We start from the raw sequence: 16384 nt of genomic DNA, 5'->3' as shown, positions 1-16384 counted from the left end.
GCCCTTTATTAACTTTCATTGAAACTTGTCATTAAATCTACAAATACGTCAGAATTCTTTATTTTATTCCCGAATAATCTATCTAATTTTAGAATTTAGTACGAACGCTAATTCATCACATTATTTTTTTTTCTAGACTACAGAATTAGATAAATACATTTTATCTTAAGTTATATCTAATATTAGAACAACAATAAACGATACCACAGACAATTCTATAGATTCTAGAGGAGACTTAATTCAATTTATACTATGGTCTGTGCCAGTAAAAATTAATGAAATGTTTTTGCGACACCTGTCACTCATCTTGATGAAAAAGTTAACAAAAAAGGTAAAAATTTATGGATTGCATTTAAAAAACACTGCTGCAAGACTGCTTCAATATTGTGTTTGTTTGTTTTTGTATATTTAGACCTAAAATATAAATTATTTTTAGTCTCATCTAGAACGATATCTTAATTTTACATATGGCAGTTTATCTTTACAAGACATAAATAATTTGTGGGTTTTCAAGAACACTGACCTCTATATATTTTCTTCTCCTTCCCTCTTTTGACTGTTATAGGAGGAGAAGAGATGGAATAATTTATATTAACCTTACGTTTTTTTTATAATTGTATCAATGAAAGAGAGAGGAATAGAATATTCATTGAATGTTAGAAAGAGGCAATACTTGTATTCGTTGTACGTTTTGACATTACTAAGCAAAATCTCTATGACTACAAACGCTTTTTATGGACACGTTTTTGAATAAAAAAAATCAGACCATATTTCTAAAGCGCGAAGATTGATTGTGCAAATAGAGTACAAAGCAATATCTGTCTGTCACCAGATCTATTTATTATGACACTGAAGTGTTCTAGCGGATTAAAACGCGTTAAATTATCCAATTGCAATTGTCTATATATGATATTATGACAGTTTTTGTAATTTTAAATTAAGACAAATCAAGCAAACATATCATTAAAAAAATTGTGGCACTCACGTAAATGCTTTAAAAAATCTCTCATTCATTTGTTTTAACTTGAAAGTGTCATCTGTCAAATCCATAGAGTACAGAGGCCAGCTAACGCCATCTTAATGCCTAACCAAACAGCTTGTCAAAGCACGTATGACAATATGGTTTATCGTTTTGTTCCTTAAATGTGCCCTTGTTCAATTGTCGAAGGCAGAACGCACAAACAAAATGTTCCGGATGGAACTTGCGGAACATCGCCGTGATACAACGCCCGGCTATGGGTTTGTGACACCCGGCGCATAAAGAACCGCGCTTTCCATGGTAATGCGTTTCACAATATGGGTGCCCTTCATGCTCGAAGAAGGAGCCTCCGTGGAATGGTTCGCGGCATTCCTGAAATGTATGTTAATATATTTTAAACAGGTAAAAAAGATCGTACCAATTTACAAGGAGGTGCCCGTACTGAGCATTCTCCCAGGGGCTGAACTACTTAAATTCAGATTTCAATTGTTTTTATATGGTTTCAGTTTGTTACGTTCATATCTAGCTGCCCTTAAAAAAATGGCGACACACACGAAGAATAGGCTTTGGAAGGAAACCGGCATGTCTTTGATTTGACTTGTAGGGACTAGGATAATAATAGGTTTTCTATCAAGATCTTGTGTACATGAACTGTGTAAAGTTTTCCTTTTATTATTATGTATGGGCTTTTGTCTATGAAAATATCACATCTTTAAGTATGTCTATGGGAATGCGCGTACGATAATGTAGTTTGAAATTGCAAAGAATGTGTTAATGTGTTTATTGTGTACACAATTCGACATTGTTAAAGTTTAATTCTCAAAAAATTGGACATTATCCAAACAATTGTAAATAAGTTTTTTACTATGCATCTTAAAAGACAACAAATAAGGTTTAATCTGTCATAAATTAAGTTCTATCTTTGATCTTGACATATTTTTACTTCGCGCATGGCAACCGCTTGCAATTCGAAAATAGAACGTAATGGCCTATTAACGTCTTCATCAGCCGGTTTGGCTGCTGTGACGTCACGTCTAATTTTAACCCCACGTAATGGGAAACCCTATACGACCAGCACTTGACCCCATTCAAAATTTCACCGATATTAGGACAGTATATAACCGATACGATTACGTTCATTAACGCCTACATGCGTATACGCACGCGACCTTGACGCGTACGCAACGTACGTCAATTGTTTCATAAAAATATTTTGTGTTTTTTTGTTTGTTTTTTTTTATTCTCTTTATTGTATAAACCTTACAATAATAATACAAAAATATATTACAATTCCGTTAAGTATATTATCTATAGTGTCAGTGTGTTTGTGTTTGGCCTTTAGGCTTTAGCTGGAAAAAAAGGGGGGATCATTCGTTTTGGGGATCATTCATTATTCTTCTTCATCGACTCCGACGCATTTGGGGCATACCGGCTTTCCTTCCATTGCATAAAACGTCTTACCCTTCACTGCCGTTTGGCAATCCTGTATAAGAATTAACATTTAGACGCTGAAGAAAATGTATACTCAACCTGGCGTAGACGCTCTACCAATCCCGCTAATACAAACCTTGCATACGAAGCAATCTGGATGCCACTGAGTATTAAGAGCAGAGATGTAGTTCTCCATTATTGGTTTGTTGCAACCACCACACTTTGGGGCAAACATGTCAAAGTAATCCGCGCGACAGTATGGCTTTCCGTCCCTCTCATGGAAGCCTTCCTCTCCGAATTGCTGGCCACACTGAGCGCAGAAGAAATGCTCTGTGTGCCACGTCTTTTCTAACGCGGTCACGCATTTCTGTAAAATAAAATCCATCATTATCAAACCAAAATATACTCTAGAACGGCGAAATGAGAGGTCTAACTAACATCCAAGATGGGTCCATTGCAGTAAGCGCATCTGGGCGAGAAAAGATTGTGATAATCCGGTTCGCAGTAGGGCCTTCCGTCACGTTCAAAGAAGTTCCTAGTACCCAACTCCTGGTTGCAGTGTGCGCAAGTGAAGTGCTCCGGATGCCATGTGCGGCCCAGCGCCGTGATGACCTGAGAAAATTCCAAATTTAGGACATGTCCCGTCACTGGCAATCCTCATAGGTAGATAGGTCACCTGTCCAACGATGGGTTTCTCACAGGCGTTGCAACATCCCTTTTGGGGGGTTTGTACTCCTTGACGGCTCATGTCCGCTCTTAAAGATCCGAGCATATGCTCCAGAGATGCTGACTCGGGTTGCCGCGGGTTGCTGCGGTATTGTTCCTGCCAGGCACGGTTTTCTCTGTACACGTGAGCACCGCTGTCTACTGAGGGAGCACCTGCGCTAACCTGAAATTCCGATAAACTATCAACAATCCTAAACGGAGCAGTCAAAACTTTAAACTGTTTTGCCAAACAGTCGTCAGTTTTAGATCAAGATAAGTATAGAACGTACGGGAATCCGATCAGTCGTGAGCGACAGAAGCGAATGCGGTCCGAGAGAAATGTTTGACTATGTACTCTAATATAATGCGGCCCCACTACGCCTGTGATGTAACAGTACTATCTTTAGATGTGAGCTTTTGGGAAGGAGTGAGAGAGATGACAGCATCGCTGGAGCGACTTAAAGCTGGAAATAGATATGGGCCAAGAAAGGCGACTAGTAAATATTATAATAAACGGAAAATGTGTAGTGCAGTGTGCCGAGGTGGCCATGACAGTTGATTATACATAAATAAACGATATTATACGTCTGTAGTTTACGCATTTGGCACAGTCGATAAGTTAGAGAGAACCCGCTCGAAAAATTTATCGGATTAGAAGACCGATCGAGTACTGATGCGAAAATGTCTTTATAGACATCCTAAAGATAAGGAAGTCTTAGGCTACACTATATAATTGGGTTAGAAAATAATTAAATTTCTATAAAAAGAATATCCAGTACAAAACTTTTATGAGATGTGCCAAGCGAGATCAGCCTCTAATTGCTTAATTGCTGTCATTACATGGTTAACAGAGCAAAACAAACACCGCGTAACGTACAGTAAAATGTTTCAAGTTCATACACAATCAATTAAAATTTATTCGTTATAATAATTGTATTATCTTGATTGAGACAAAGTTGGAGAAAAAAATAAAAATGTTCAGGCCATACAAACTACTTTTTTTAATGATTAAGTTTAGGATTAAGACGACTTTTAAAAGAGGTTAGAGAGCAAGCCAATCGTATCGCAATTTGGGAGCTTGTTCCACTTTTCGGTGAAGATTCTAAACAATCTATAAGGATGAGATGTGAGAGTTAGTTACCTAGGCCTTTTATGAATCTGCTTAAACATTCCCGGTCTTCAGCAGACAGAATTCTACGGAAGGCTATTTAGCTACCTTGCCATATAGCATTTCTTATTGCAGGATTATTTATAATTAAATCATATGTTAGTGCGTTATCTATATCTAAGTAGTAGCCGTCTCTAAAATCGTCGTAATATGGGCTAAAGAAACTAAAATCTGAAGCTGATTTTTCATTAAGATTTGTGTGTTTTTATTATATCTATGGTATATTCCTATTTTACCCAGAAAAACTAATTTCTCTTTTTTTTATTAAGATCATGGAAGTAAAACCTTTCAACTTCTGGGCCTTACATTTCTGTATCATGAGCATTTGTTTTTTCTAATAGGCAGATGATCAGCTTTCTGCGCCTGACGCCGTCATATATTTGGGTCTAAGGCAAGCCGGTTTCCTCACGATGCTTTCCTTCACCGTTCGAGCTAATGTTAAATGAGCACATACAAAGAAAGTCCATTGGTGCACAGCCGGGGATCCTACGGCCTCAGGGATGAGAGTCGCACATTGAATCCACTACGCTACGTAAGGAATTATGTTTTTATTAACACTGACCTTAAAGTCGGAAAGCGAAGCCATAAGATCATCCAGCTCTTTAGTAGCGCTGGAGGCGTGTTGGTGCCGATGGGTATGTACTGGTGTCTCATGTTCAACTGGTATCTGCTGCTGAGCTGGTTCCACGATTGTTTCTTGGACCGTCACCGTTACCTGTTTCGTGCCGGGTCGTGGAAGACTACCTGATGGCGGGATTGGTGATGTGGAACCGCGTCTGTAGAAAAGTTTGATTTAGCAAAATTTTCAGGCTAAACCAGCCTAGATAATAGTTTAAGATATTGGTTTTTAAAAGGAATCAACATAGGAGAAAAATCTGCAGCTACATAGCGTCATACTATATATTATAAATAAGCTGTTTTTTTCGCATTGCATTTGTTTTATTTTATTTTCCTTAACGACTCTATCAATAAGTCATTTCAATACTAAAACGCGCGCGATCCAACAGCGTATATACTATTATATATCCTGTACTCATTAATAATACAAAGTAAAATTATGGGAACAGTAATAGTACTAATTGTTGTTGGCAACTCTGGTAATACGCATTTAGTACACCTGCTAGTAAATCTCCACTGGAGCATATTAATATTGGGAACTTGGACATAGATTTATGATAGATTGTCTACGGACAATTCATAGGTGTAAATGCCAAATATCATCTTGCCAAAATAGTATCGCGAAGTACGAACAAATAAACATTTGGCTTTTGGCCTCGAAAATTAAGCATAAAAATTGCTGTTGTAAATCTAAGTTTACAGACAAAACAATTTGCATTGCATTTGAGGTATATTTTAAAACGTAAAGAACAGAGCTGAACTTTTTTCTACCGATGTACATTCAAAATCAATATATTAGTAGAAAAGTTTTGTACGCTTATCGTACGTCAAAACTGACTCTATCTTTTTAACTGCCAGCCCCTAAGAGCGCAGAACGGATGATGAAATCTAAAAAAAAAACTCGAATCTAAATGGTCCGGACTTTTTTCATAAACTGACAAAAGTACTTGTCGCGGCGTTGGTATCAAATTGAGAGTTCGACTCTTACTGTGTTACACCTGGCCAGTAGCACTATACGGCTGTGAGGCATAGACTATTAAAGAAGACACAAGAAGGCGCCTCGAAGCTGAGATGTGGTGGTACTGTCGCATCCTTCGCATCAGCTGGATCCAAAGAATGACGAATGAAAGAGTCCTTCAATGAATCGGGACGAGACGAAAGTTTATGCAGACTAAAAAGTCTACGGAAAGTCGCATATCTCGGACACGTTTGCGTCATCATCGATACACAAAATTCGAGGCAAAACACGGGCCTTGAATTGAGTGGACCGGCATCAGATCCGCCGAGAAATTGTTAAGACTACGGCAGGATACCCGGCAATTCAATTTTTTAACAGCCACCCTGGAAGTGGTACTGGAAGAAAAAAGAAGAACCATGAAAAAAATGTGAAGTCATATCACACTCCGTTCTATATTTAGCGAGTGTAATATTTAAAGAACTTTATTTCTCATTACAAAATTATATTTTATTTACATGAGAAACTTAATATTATGTATACACGAGCGAGATACACGTCCCAATTTTCGTTCATTACATTCACTTTGACATGCATTTTTAATGCCCCCTTGAATCTGTCAAACACGCCAATATTGCGAATTTTAGATGGCAACCGATTAAACAGTTGCACACCCTCATACCCAATCGACCTCTTCAAATAATTTGTGCGCGGCTTCGGCAAGATAAGCAAACTCGCTCGACGAGTGTTGCGTGTGGTTGTGTTCTTGATATTTTTAAATGATAGGCTACTATGGATTATATATGGATACCATTTTTTTTTTAAATTAAGATACAAGTGCTATAAACATACAGTTTTTTAATAGTCATAATTTTGGTTTCTTCGTAAATTTTAATAGTCTGTGTTAAAAAATTGTATCTAAATAACTGTGTAAGCTGGTCATTTTATGTGGTATTTTGGTGTGAAAAGGCCACAAAAATCCCGGGTATTTCAGAGAAACACTAAAATCGACAAAAAAAATGACCGTACCGAAGTAATTTCTCCGTATAACAAATATAATAATCGCACATGAACTTCTGCAAATACAAATCACGACAGTTGACGTGTGTCAATACATCACTCCATTTCCACACGACCCGCGTCTGAGCTCGGCGCCAACTTACAATACTAGCAATCAACACATCAAATGTTTTATTTTTAAAAGATAATCTTCTTTTTACAATAATAACGAGCTATAAACTTTTTTTATGAATAAGATCTGTAGGAATTTCCTGCAGCCTAATCGAATCAAGTGTCTTTGTAATCTTTGAGGTAAACGTCATGTCACTTAACAAATGGCGACAATCATTTTTTCACCCTGTAAATATATTGAATCTAAACGAATACGGCTTCATATTTTATTTAAAAAAGAATCCGATACTAATAAAAAACGTCTGGATCATATGACGAGAGAAAAAGCAAAAATGGAACCGATTGTCTAGAGAGGCAAGCAGATAAGAAGATAGTAGGACGATATATAAGAGGTAGCGAATCCAATTTGCATTCGAACTACTAGAGGCTTGTCGAAAAAAAAATGTTTGCCTATAGATAATAGAATAAATACTATATTACTTTAGGTGCATATACTTTATAATCACATAAGCTAAACAGCATTAAAGGCTTCTTTTTTACTAAAAAAAACCTGTGAGTGTACTTATGTACACGCGTTAGAAGTAATACTTCGTTGCCGTAACAAGATAAAAATCTTTTCAAAAATTTTATTCTACATTTGTAGAAAAAACGACATTAACAATAGAAAAAAGTATTTAATACATTGAAAGTTATATTATAACGCATTATCTAGTTAAATAAAGTTTATTTAAATATTACAAAAAATATTTCTGCATAATTAAAGAAATGGACATTTTTTATTTCAAAATGTTGACTAACTTCAGGGTGTCGGATTTTTGTGACGCATCGTAGAAAATTAATCTCGTATTTTTTTCCCTAACGCGCCAACAACTGATAGCCCTGCAGATCGTACCTCTGAACCTACACATACAGCAGGAGGCAGCCCTAGCTGCCATCACACAAGCCACACACGTGGCACACAGAGCACGATTTTTCAATGTGAATGTGTTGCTTGAACCGAAGCAGCCAGTGCTGTGCAGCGGTTAGGAATTAATGACTTTTGCATTAAGTTTATATCCGACAGTGCATCCGTACTGATGGCGCTCGGAAACAAAAAGCTAATACTGGAAACTAATACTAGAGTGTCACGAAGCGCTGGAGGCCATAACTCTAACCAACAGAGTTACCTTGCAGTGGATAAAGGGACACAGTGGTTCTCTCGGCAATAATGCTGCCGACGAGCTTGCGAGAAGAGGCTCCGGAATGATGCCTGCTGGCCCATATCCGCTCCTCCCCTTGCCCTTCTCGCTAGTGCGAATTCGCCAGAAATCCGCTAAACTCCATCATCAACGACGGTCGCGAAGTGTGGACTGCAAACGGTCCAAAATGGCTCTGCCAGCTGTGACAAAGCGACTTCTAAGCCTAAATAGAACCAATTTCAAAACAATTATAGGGACAATTACGGGCCAATGTCTCCTTAATACACATCTTTTTGTTCTAGGCGCGACAGACAGCCCCTTGTGCAGAGGCTGATTCAGCGCAGAGGAATCAGTCACCCAAGTAGTCCTGTAATGCGAGGCTGTGGCTAAACAACGTACAAAATTCCTCGGAACAGTGAGGTCGCTCCGCGAAGCCTGTTAAGTGACTTCTGTGCTTCTGGAAGGAGTTAGGCTGGCTAAATTAGCCAGGACTTTACGCACAACGAACCAATTACGAGTCTAAGTGCGGAAAGTGAGTCCACCAACCATACCATACCCAAAAGAAGTATAACTTTAATAAAAAAAAAAATCGTAACATCATCATACCCATTATGAACATCAGTGCTGAGTTGATCCAGAAGTGAATCCACTGTCGGCCGTGTTGAGGCAGGACTGGCATCACCGTTGGTTCTGGTGTAGTTGTCTGTAAAGCAAATATATCTTTGGACTAACACATTCACGAAGCAGTTCGATTTAGGATCCTTCAAGAAAAGAGCGTACTAATTCATAAAAAGCCGGCAGCACATTTGCGAGCCCTCTGGCAATGTGACTGTTAAAATTATATGCCTAAAATGCTGAGATATTTAATGAAGACGAAATTGAACTCCAAAATAGAATTCTAATTTGACAGGCGAAGATATTACCTACAAGCTACTTTTAATCATTATCACCTATAATAATGTATAATTATTTTAAAGTTACTTTTCATAACACTATTTGGAAGTAATATTAAGATGACTTTTAATTCACTTTTTGATACTGTCAAATAACCTTTTGTTATTACAAAAGACTAGTAAATCACTAATGTGTACAGATATATGATACGTGTTATCAAATTATGATAACCTAATTATACTGTTTTAAGAATAGTGTTGCAACGTCAGCTACATCAGCACTGGTACTCTGCAACTTCAATAGTAAAACCGACTTTAACACTAAATATAAACTGTATGCAGTATGATTTATTAAGTGTTAAATTTAATACATAATAATTTTACGTATTTATACACTCAAACAGGTTTGTAAATACGTAAAAATTTCAAGAAAATTCAATTAGAACTCAAAATAAAATGTGGTCGAATCAAAGTTTTTCTTTCTTACTTTCGATGTTATTAGGTGATATGATGACTATTTGTTATATATATATAGTTTTCAAAATAATTCCCCGACTAATTTCCAAAATAAGTCGTAGGAGGTATTAAAAAAACTACGTAAATGGAACTGGTAATCTGGATGATTATTCCTATTTCATTTAACAACTTTTTGTATGACCTTTACAGCAAATTCCAAAAAGATGCCTCCTAACCTAATGGTGAACATATATTGCCTTTAAACCCTCTCTGTTACTTTTAGTCTCATTGTTTAATGTTATAACTGTCGTATCCGTACATTGGACAGTCGGTCAGAACATGAACACCGTCTCTTCAGCTGTATTGCTACAAGGACAGGCAGCACTTTGTCTAAACCTGAACCATATTTGCGATAAATTGAAAGAAAATTTAAAAAGATCGTTCTTTAAAAACCCCACAAAATTAATTAAAAACAATACCCTACAAATTCAAAATAAAATTTAGAACCAGCAACAGTTTAGTAGTTACAAGTTTTTTATAAAATTTGAAATCAGCCTCTTGGCTTGGATTTTATGAAATGATGGCAATGCAAAACGCAAATCTAATAATTTTTATCTTCCTCTGTAATTGCAAAAAACTATCGGACTGCGGCAAGTTTCCAAGAAGAAGAAGAAGGGGGTTGGCGTGTTGCTGAAGTCTCCTTTTGTATTATCCAGTTGATATTAAAAGATCAACCGGATACGTGTCTTCCTTTATAGTAGCTATTCCCAAACATTTGTGGAGCACTTCGTGTATCGCCGCTGCAGGATTTCGATATTAAAGCGGCTTGAGAGCTGTATCCTTTTACCATATTGGTTTTATTACAGTTTTGTAAATGAGAAGTTTATTTTCCAGATTGAATGCGGCTTTGCTACCAAATAACCAGCTACCTTCATGCTACGAAGCCTACCAATAGCATGCTCCTTCTTGGCTTATATAGTCTTGCCATGTCAAGCGTTTGTCCAGATGCATACCCAAATATTTGGCTGTAGTCCGTTTTGGCAAAACAGCCCCTTCCAGTCACTGGTGAGCACTCTTCTCTTCTTAGTGTGAACGTGACATGAACTGATTTCGCTGGGCTTGCCCGTGTCCTCCACATATTAACCATAATCCTATTTTGTCCAGGCATAGGTAGTAACAAGTTACAATTAAAATATTTGTCAGGCGATTTACCAATAACCCTGTATGTGAGTTTATATGTCGTCTTATCAACTGGTTAAAATTTATTTATGTTTTAGGTTAAGTTTCCAAGTTTTTCCCGATCCACTAATATCTGGTTATCCTATGTGTTAGTAAATATTTGTAACAGTTAGTATGTATCAGGAACTTCTCCGGTAAAGGCCTCCTCCAAGGCTTACCATCTTTCTCTATCTCGAGCTATTTGCATCCATTGAGGACAGGATGTTTTTGATATCATCATCACATCGAGCGTAAGGTCTGCCTCTGTACCGTTTTCCTGGTGGGCCTCTCCATGTAGTTACTACTTACGTCCATCTGTCAGGCGTGCTACATGACCCGCCCACTATCACTTCAGTTTTTTGGCGTGGCTTAGAGCATCAATTGCTTTGGTCTCTGTTTAGCTTATAAGCTTATCCAAAACACAAACTAAACTTCTTTAAAGCTAACTTAGCTGTACGAAATAAATACCTGCTCAAAATTTAGGCGAAGATAAATTTAATTATAACATAGAGTAATGGCAACTATATTTCGTGAGATAATAACATCGATCTATTTCAGTTCGGGAGGCTGCCAAAGAAAACATTTGCTATCAAATGATTTTAAATCTATATTAAACAATTCTAACCATTACAACGAAGACTTATTATTTTCTGTTATTTGTTATGGTAATATTATATTAAATTCACTGATTAATAAATATATCTGATGTAATAGGAATATTGTACCTAAAATATTATTATTTTGTTACAACGAAATTAACCAAATAGACAAGGAAAGTAAACCTAAATAAACTATTTATATCACAAACTTAATTGGAATACATGAGATAGTATACAAAAAGGTTCAAACATTAACGAAAGGAAATGATCAATAAAAAATTGAAATTATTATAATATATATAAATAACTGAAAAAATATTACACGTCTTTCGGGTTTTGAGTCATTGTCATAGATTGATACATTCTTTACATAAGAAAGTACTTAGCCTAGTGTACACATATAATAAAAATCTATATTTTCATAACATACAATCCGACCTACTGCATGATGCGATACAGACAAACCTTAGGGCTGGAATATAAGTAAAATACATTTTTAATACAATGACCATTAATAAAGCCTTGACTTGTTTAAGCTATCGCGGAACATACTCCATAGAGTATTAAAAAAATCCACACTGCTATCACCTGCATCATGAGCACACCTCACAAACACACCCTCACGTACACATTTACACACCATCACTCAACACAGCTGCAATAAGTATTAACTAGTTAAACGTATGTGTAGTTATTGTTGTATATAATTTATGTTCGCTATAGGATTACGGAATAAATCAATAAAATAAAGACGGAAGAAAAAAAATGCCTAACACAGAGATATAATGAATGACTTACCCGATCTCTCGGTATAATTCTTCTCCGCATAGTTTCCGTATCTTGCGTTACTCAGGTCATCCAATAATGTGTCCAGTTCCGACAGGTTCCCCCTGCCCGTTCTCCCATAACCAGGGTTTGCGCCATAACTGGGTGTGAAGCTCTGGTTAGTATACTTTGGCACTGCCTTCTCGTGTACCACGTTTGTGTTCTGGTATGTTGGCTGTGGGCAAAAGAAAAATTATTATTCAATGTTTCAATGTCATGAGAAGTATCTTATAGTGCATCTTGAAAATCGATATTTGGATATTAAAAAGAATTGTCTCGAGTTCTCGTCGTTAAATTTTTTAAAACTGACAGTTAACATTTTAGAGACATTCAATTGTTTTATCGACGAGCTACATTTAATTAAATAAATTAATCAGTGGCCTGCTTAGGTTTGGGCCTTAGATTTCTGTATGTTTTATGATAAGTGTTCAATCTAATAGGCAAGTAGGCGATTAGCCTCCTGTGCTTACAGACCGTCGACTTTTTGGGTCTAAGGCAAGCCGTCCTCGCGATGGTTTCCTTCACCGTTCGAGCAAATGTTAAATGCGCTCATAGAAAGAAAGCATGCATTTATTTTAACGACTTGTGTGTCGCTCTTTTATAGCATGGAGGAGACATATTTATGCGTCTGTTTGAGTTATCATTTTCCAATTTAAAGGAAAGCTTACAATTTCAGAGAATGCACCTAAAGAAATCTTAAAATCTGAATAAATATAACGTAATAACATTGCTCATGCTCATCCACGAAATCTCTTAAACGAGTATAAACGCGAATAATCACACTACGTTCTGAGCTTTACAACTGTGATCAGTATCATTCGTCGTCAGCTCTCTTGCCGGTACATACATAGTAATAATAATAACCTCTTATTTCAGAAACATTTACACTTAAACATGTTTATCTATCCACCGTCTAAATTTTCTCCCCCATATATATTGATATAATATCCGTTGACATTCAGTATCGTAAGAAAATGTATATAGTATTTATACAACGTTGATGTTGTGCCCAGACATTTATAACTCTGTATCTATGATGTAAATAGATTAGAAACCTTGAGAAATATGTTTCTCATACGTCTCCATTTGTGACCGTTACCACATAACTATGGTTTTTAGAGCCTAATTTCTCTGTATGAGGGACTTTTAATATTTCCAGACTTTGATAATATTGTTTTCGGTTCTAAATTCCAAATCAAATCAATTAACGAATTTAGGAATTGCTTTTCTTTAATAAATCTCTGTTCTAAGTCTATAATTGTTATTTTATTGTAATCTGATGATAAAGTCATAATATACATCGTGATATAAATATAAAAACAAAACTATTTAGCCTTCTTGTTAGCGATAAGATTTTAATAAGCTTTAACCCAGCTAAGAACAGTCAAACCCCACAACAATTTCTCTATACCTGGCACATGTCATAAAACTTAAATTTAGTGTAATATGAAATGACACTATATTGACAGTTGACTACTCGTGCACTATGCTTATGAATGAGGCCGTATATATTCCTAGAGTATGTATTTAATACATATTTAACGACATCTAGTTTTCATTGAGAAATCCTATTGGCTAACATCCAAGTCGTTAACTACTAGAGAATAGACTTTAAATTCTACACGTTCATTCATTATGTCACTAGATGGCGTTACAAAATTGTTACCAATTCAAAATTCACGTTAATATTACTCTCTTAGCACCCTGTTGCTATCGTATACTTTGCTTAAATATTTGTTGCTGCAATGTCGTCGTCAGAGTTCACACTCAGCTCTTTAATTTATTAATAATAACTATCTGAAACTTAAAATAACAACGATGATGCATCCAAATTAAGCTTTAGTCAAGTAAAAATATTACAATTATTATAATACTTAGTACACGCAGTTTATTATGACGCCCGTGTGTCCGTTTGTGTACGGCAATCAGACTGAGCGGTAAGTCTCTTAAGAATCTTACGGTAAATCCATTCTAATACTACATGCGTTTTAAAATATTTCTTCCTGTTAATTATTTTAATTTTTTTTCGAACACACAAATATGCAAATCTCAAAGAATATCTTGTCAACATGTACTATGCTGATACAGAAGATATTCTTATTGTGCAAAAATAGTTATAAATATAAATTTGTGTTATGAAGAAATCATAAAGGTAAATACAGTTTATATCTTAAAAGGAAGAGACAGGGAATCCTAGTGTGGGGGCGAATGCACTTTACTTCACCTATATATCCTTTATATTGTTTATAATAAAGTTTTTCTATTCTTTCCTTTAGCTGTTTATTATTTTTCACCTGCTTTTTAAAGCATTAAATGTAACTGCCACAGGGAAAAACTTTTTAAAATTGTTTTAATTTTCTATTATTATTATTACTATGTAGGTTAAGAAAATTGTAAACACTGTATATTTTTGTGATGGAAATAAATCATAAAGGTAAGAATAACCTTATTTACTTCTTTAGTTCCCAACTTATGATAAAAATTACTTATTGTACATACGATATCTCTGATACACTGAACTTTCTAGACATTATTTGTCTTGAACAATTTCTTTATTGAGATGTCAGTACGATGAAAATCACAAGATTTCTTGGATATTATTTTCTTATTCAATATATAAAATTATTTTAAAAAACAATCCACAAATTTACCCAACTTAGTTAGTAATACTATTTTTTAATGTAAGCAGACAGACAGGAGGCTCTTAACTGATACCGCCACCCATTGATACTCACATTGCCAGGAGGGTCCCAAGTGCGTTGCTGTGCTTTTAAGAAATGGTACGCTTTTTTCTTGAAGGAAATAAATCTCAGCTATGGAACAATGGACGCCGAGGTATTTTGTACACATACAGAAATTTGAGGCACAAACCTAAATAGGTTTTTTTTTGTATGAGTCATTCGTCGTTAATATGTTTTGTTGTTCTATCTCATTAACAACTATCGAGTTACCTATAAAGATAGTTATAATTACGGGCCGCAGCACTTTGTATCCATGACCTCTTTCTAGCTCTTGAACTTTTAATAGTCAATATTTATGCCAACGAGGAATAAGGTCAGCGTTTGGGTAAAGAAAGTGCAAATCTATACGAATGCAACTTGACTCACTTTCCAAATGTTGAAAAGTCGTTCCCAGAAACTGTGTCAAAGCCAACTCGAAATATAACAAAGAAAGGGCCGTTCAGTGAAATGTACGGGTTTGTAATAATAAAGGACACGATACAACTGGCCGTTGAGTATTTCCGAACCAATAAGGGTCCTTCAAAGCGTACCTAATTGAAAAACACCGGCTATGCTCTGACAAACTCTGGCATTGTCAACACATCAGATGAGCTTTCTGCCCCTATTCCATATAAAAAAGACAAGGAAATTCTGAATGAATCTGATACTGAAGTCTTGGACCTATTAAGGCCATTGTCGTTAAGAACAACGAGTCTTATTCCCATTAAAATAAGATGTTTAGATACTGCTGCTGATAGAGGATAAATATTTGTAATTTTATTTATTTATTAATTACAAACATTGTGTAAAAACTTGCCGATTAAAAAGAGTGGCGGAGAGTTTATTGCCAGTTCTTCTCTTCCGTTCTACGCCCTTGATTTGAGAACTAGCAGTAAATGTAAAATTAGAATAGAAAATAGAAATAATATAAAGTTAGTTTTTGACGTGGTTGTACGAGATAGAGAAAGATGGCAAGCCTTTGCGGAGGCCTTTACCGGAGAGGGTTCCTGATACATAATAACTGTTACAAATATTTACTAACACAGGATAACGAGATATTAGTGGATCGGGAAATAATTTAAGGCTTAGAATAAAATAAATAAAAGTGTACATTGTGTTACCTATATGAATAAATGATTTGATTTTATGATTTATTCGATATTGGGCTGATCAATGACCATGAATCCGCCATTGTGCTATTAAACTTGGAAGTGTAATATTTTTATCATTTTGACTCGTAAATTTTTGTAACATTTATGTTTACCGTAATTGTCGTGTATTTTGTAAAAGACAGCTGTAACATATACTCTAGATATAGCATTATATAAGATGTGGTGAACTTTAATATATGAATACAAGTATATTAGTTACTGTATTTATTAACTTATTAATATAATATTAGGTCCTACACACATTTTCTTTAAAGACAAGTTATATTTCCATTTTTTCAAATTTCATATGGAAACCGAAAAATCACATTAATCAAGTGTTTAATTACGATCGCAATC

General features: G+C 35.6%; 1 protein-coding gene across 5 annotated transcripts in view; it reads right to left on the bottom strand.

The window, feature by feature from the left end:
* Window positions 1–611: 611 nt before the first annotated feature.
* LOC123709137 (paxillin) overlaps window positions 612–16384 on the bottom strand; it is a 46339-nt gene continuing 30566 nt past the window's right edge. For 4 of the 5 annotated variants that reach the window (XM_045660284.1, XM_045660283.1, XM_045660281.1 and 1 more), the window contains exons 3-9: window positions 12130–12331; window positions 8772–8868; window positions 4846–5059; window positions 3087–3299; window positions 2849–3022; window positions 2547–2777; window positions 612–1351 (exon numbers count right to left, since the gene is read on the bottom strand). In XM_045660284.1, the coding sequence (XP_045516240.1) occupies window positions 1085–1351; window positions 2547–2777; window positions 2849–3022; window positions 3087–3299; window positions 4846–5059; window positions 8772–8868; window positions 12130–12331 (1398 nt within the window). In that variant the 3' untranslated portion in view covers window positions 612–1084. Of the gene's footprint in view, window positions 1352–2023; window positions 2463–2546; window positions 2778–2848; window positions 3023–3086; window positions 3300–4845; window positions 5060–8771; window positions 8869–12129; window positions 12332–16384 lie in introns of those variants that run through there. The other variant, XM_045660285.1, reaches the window with a different exon arrangement.

Source organism: Pieris brassicae, chromosome 4 (genome assembly GCF_905147105.1).
Source record: "Pieris brassicae chromosome 4, ilPieBrab1.1, whole genome shotgun sequence".
NCBI classification, from domain to species: Eukaryota; Metazoa; Arthropoda; class Insecta; order Lepidoptera; family Pieridae; genus Pieris; species Pieris brassicae.
Note: the sequence above shows the minus strand (reverse complement) of the source record. Positions and strands in the feature narration are given on the sequence as shown.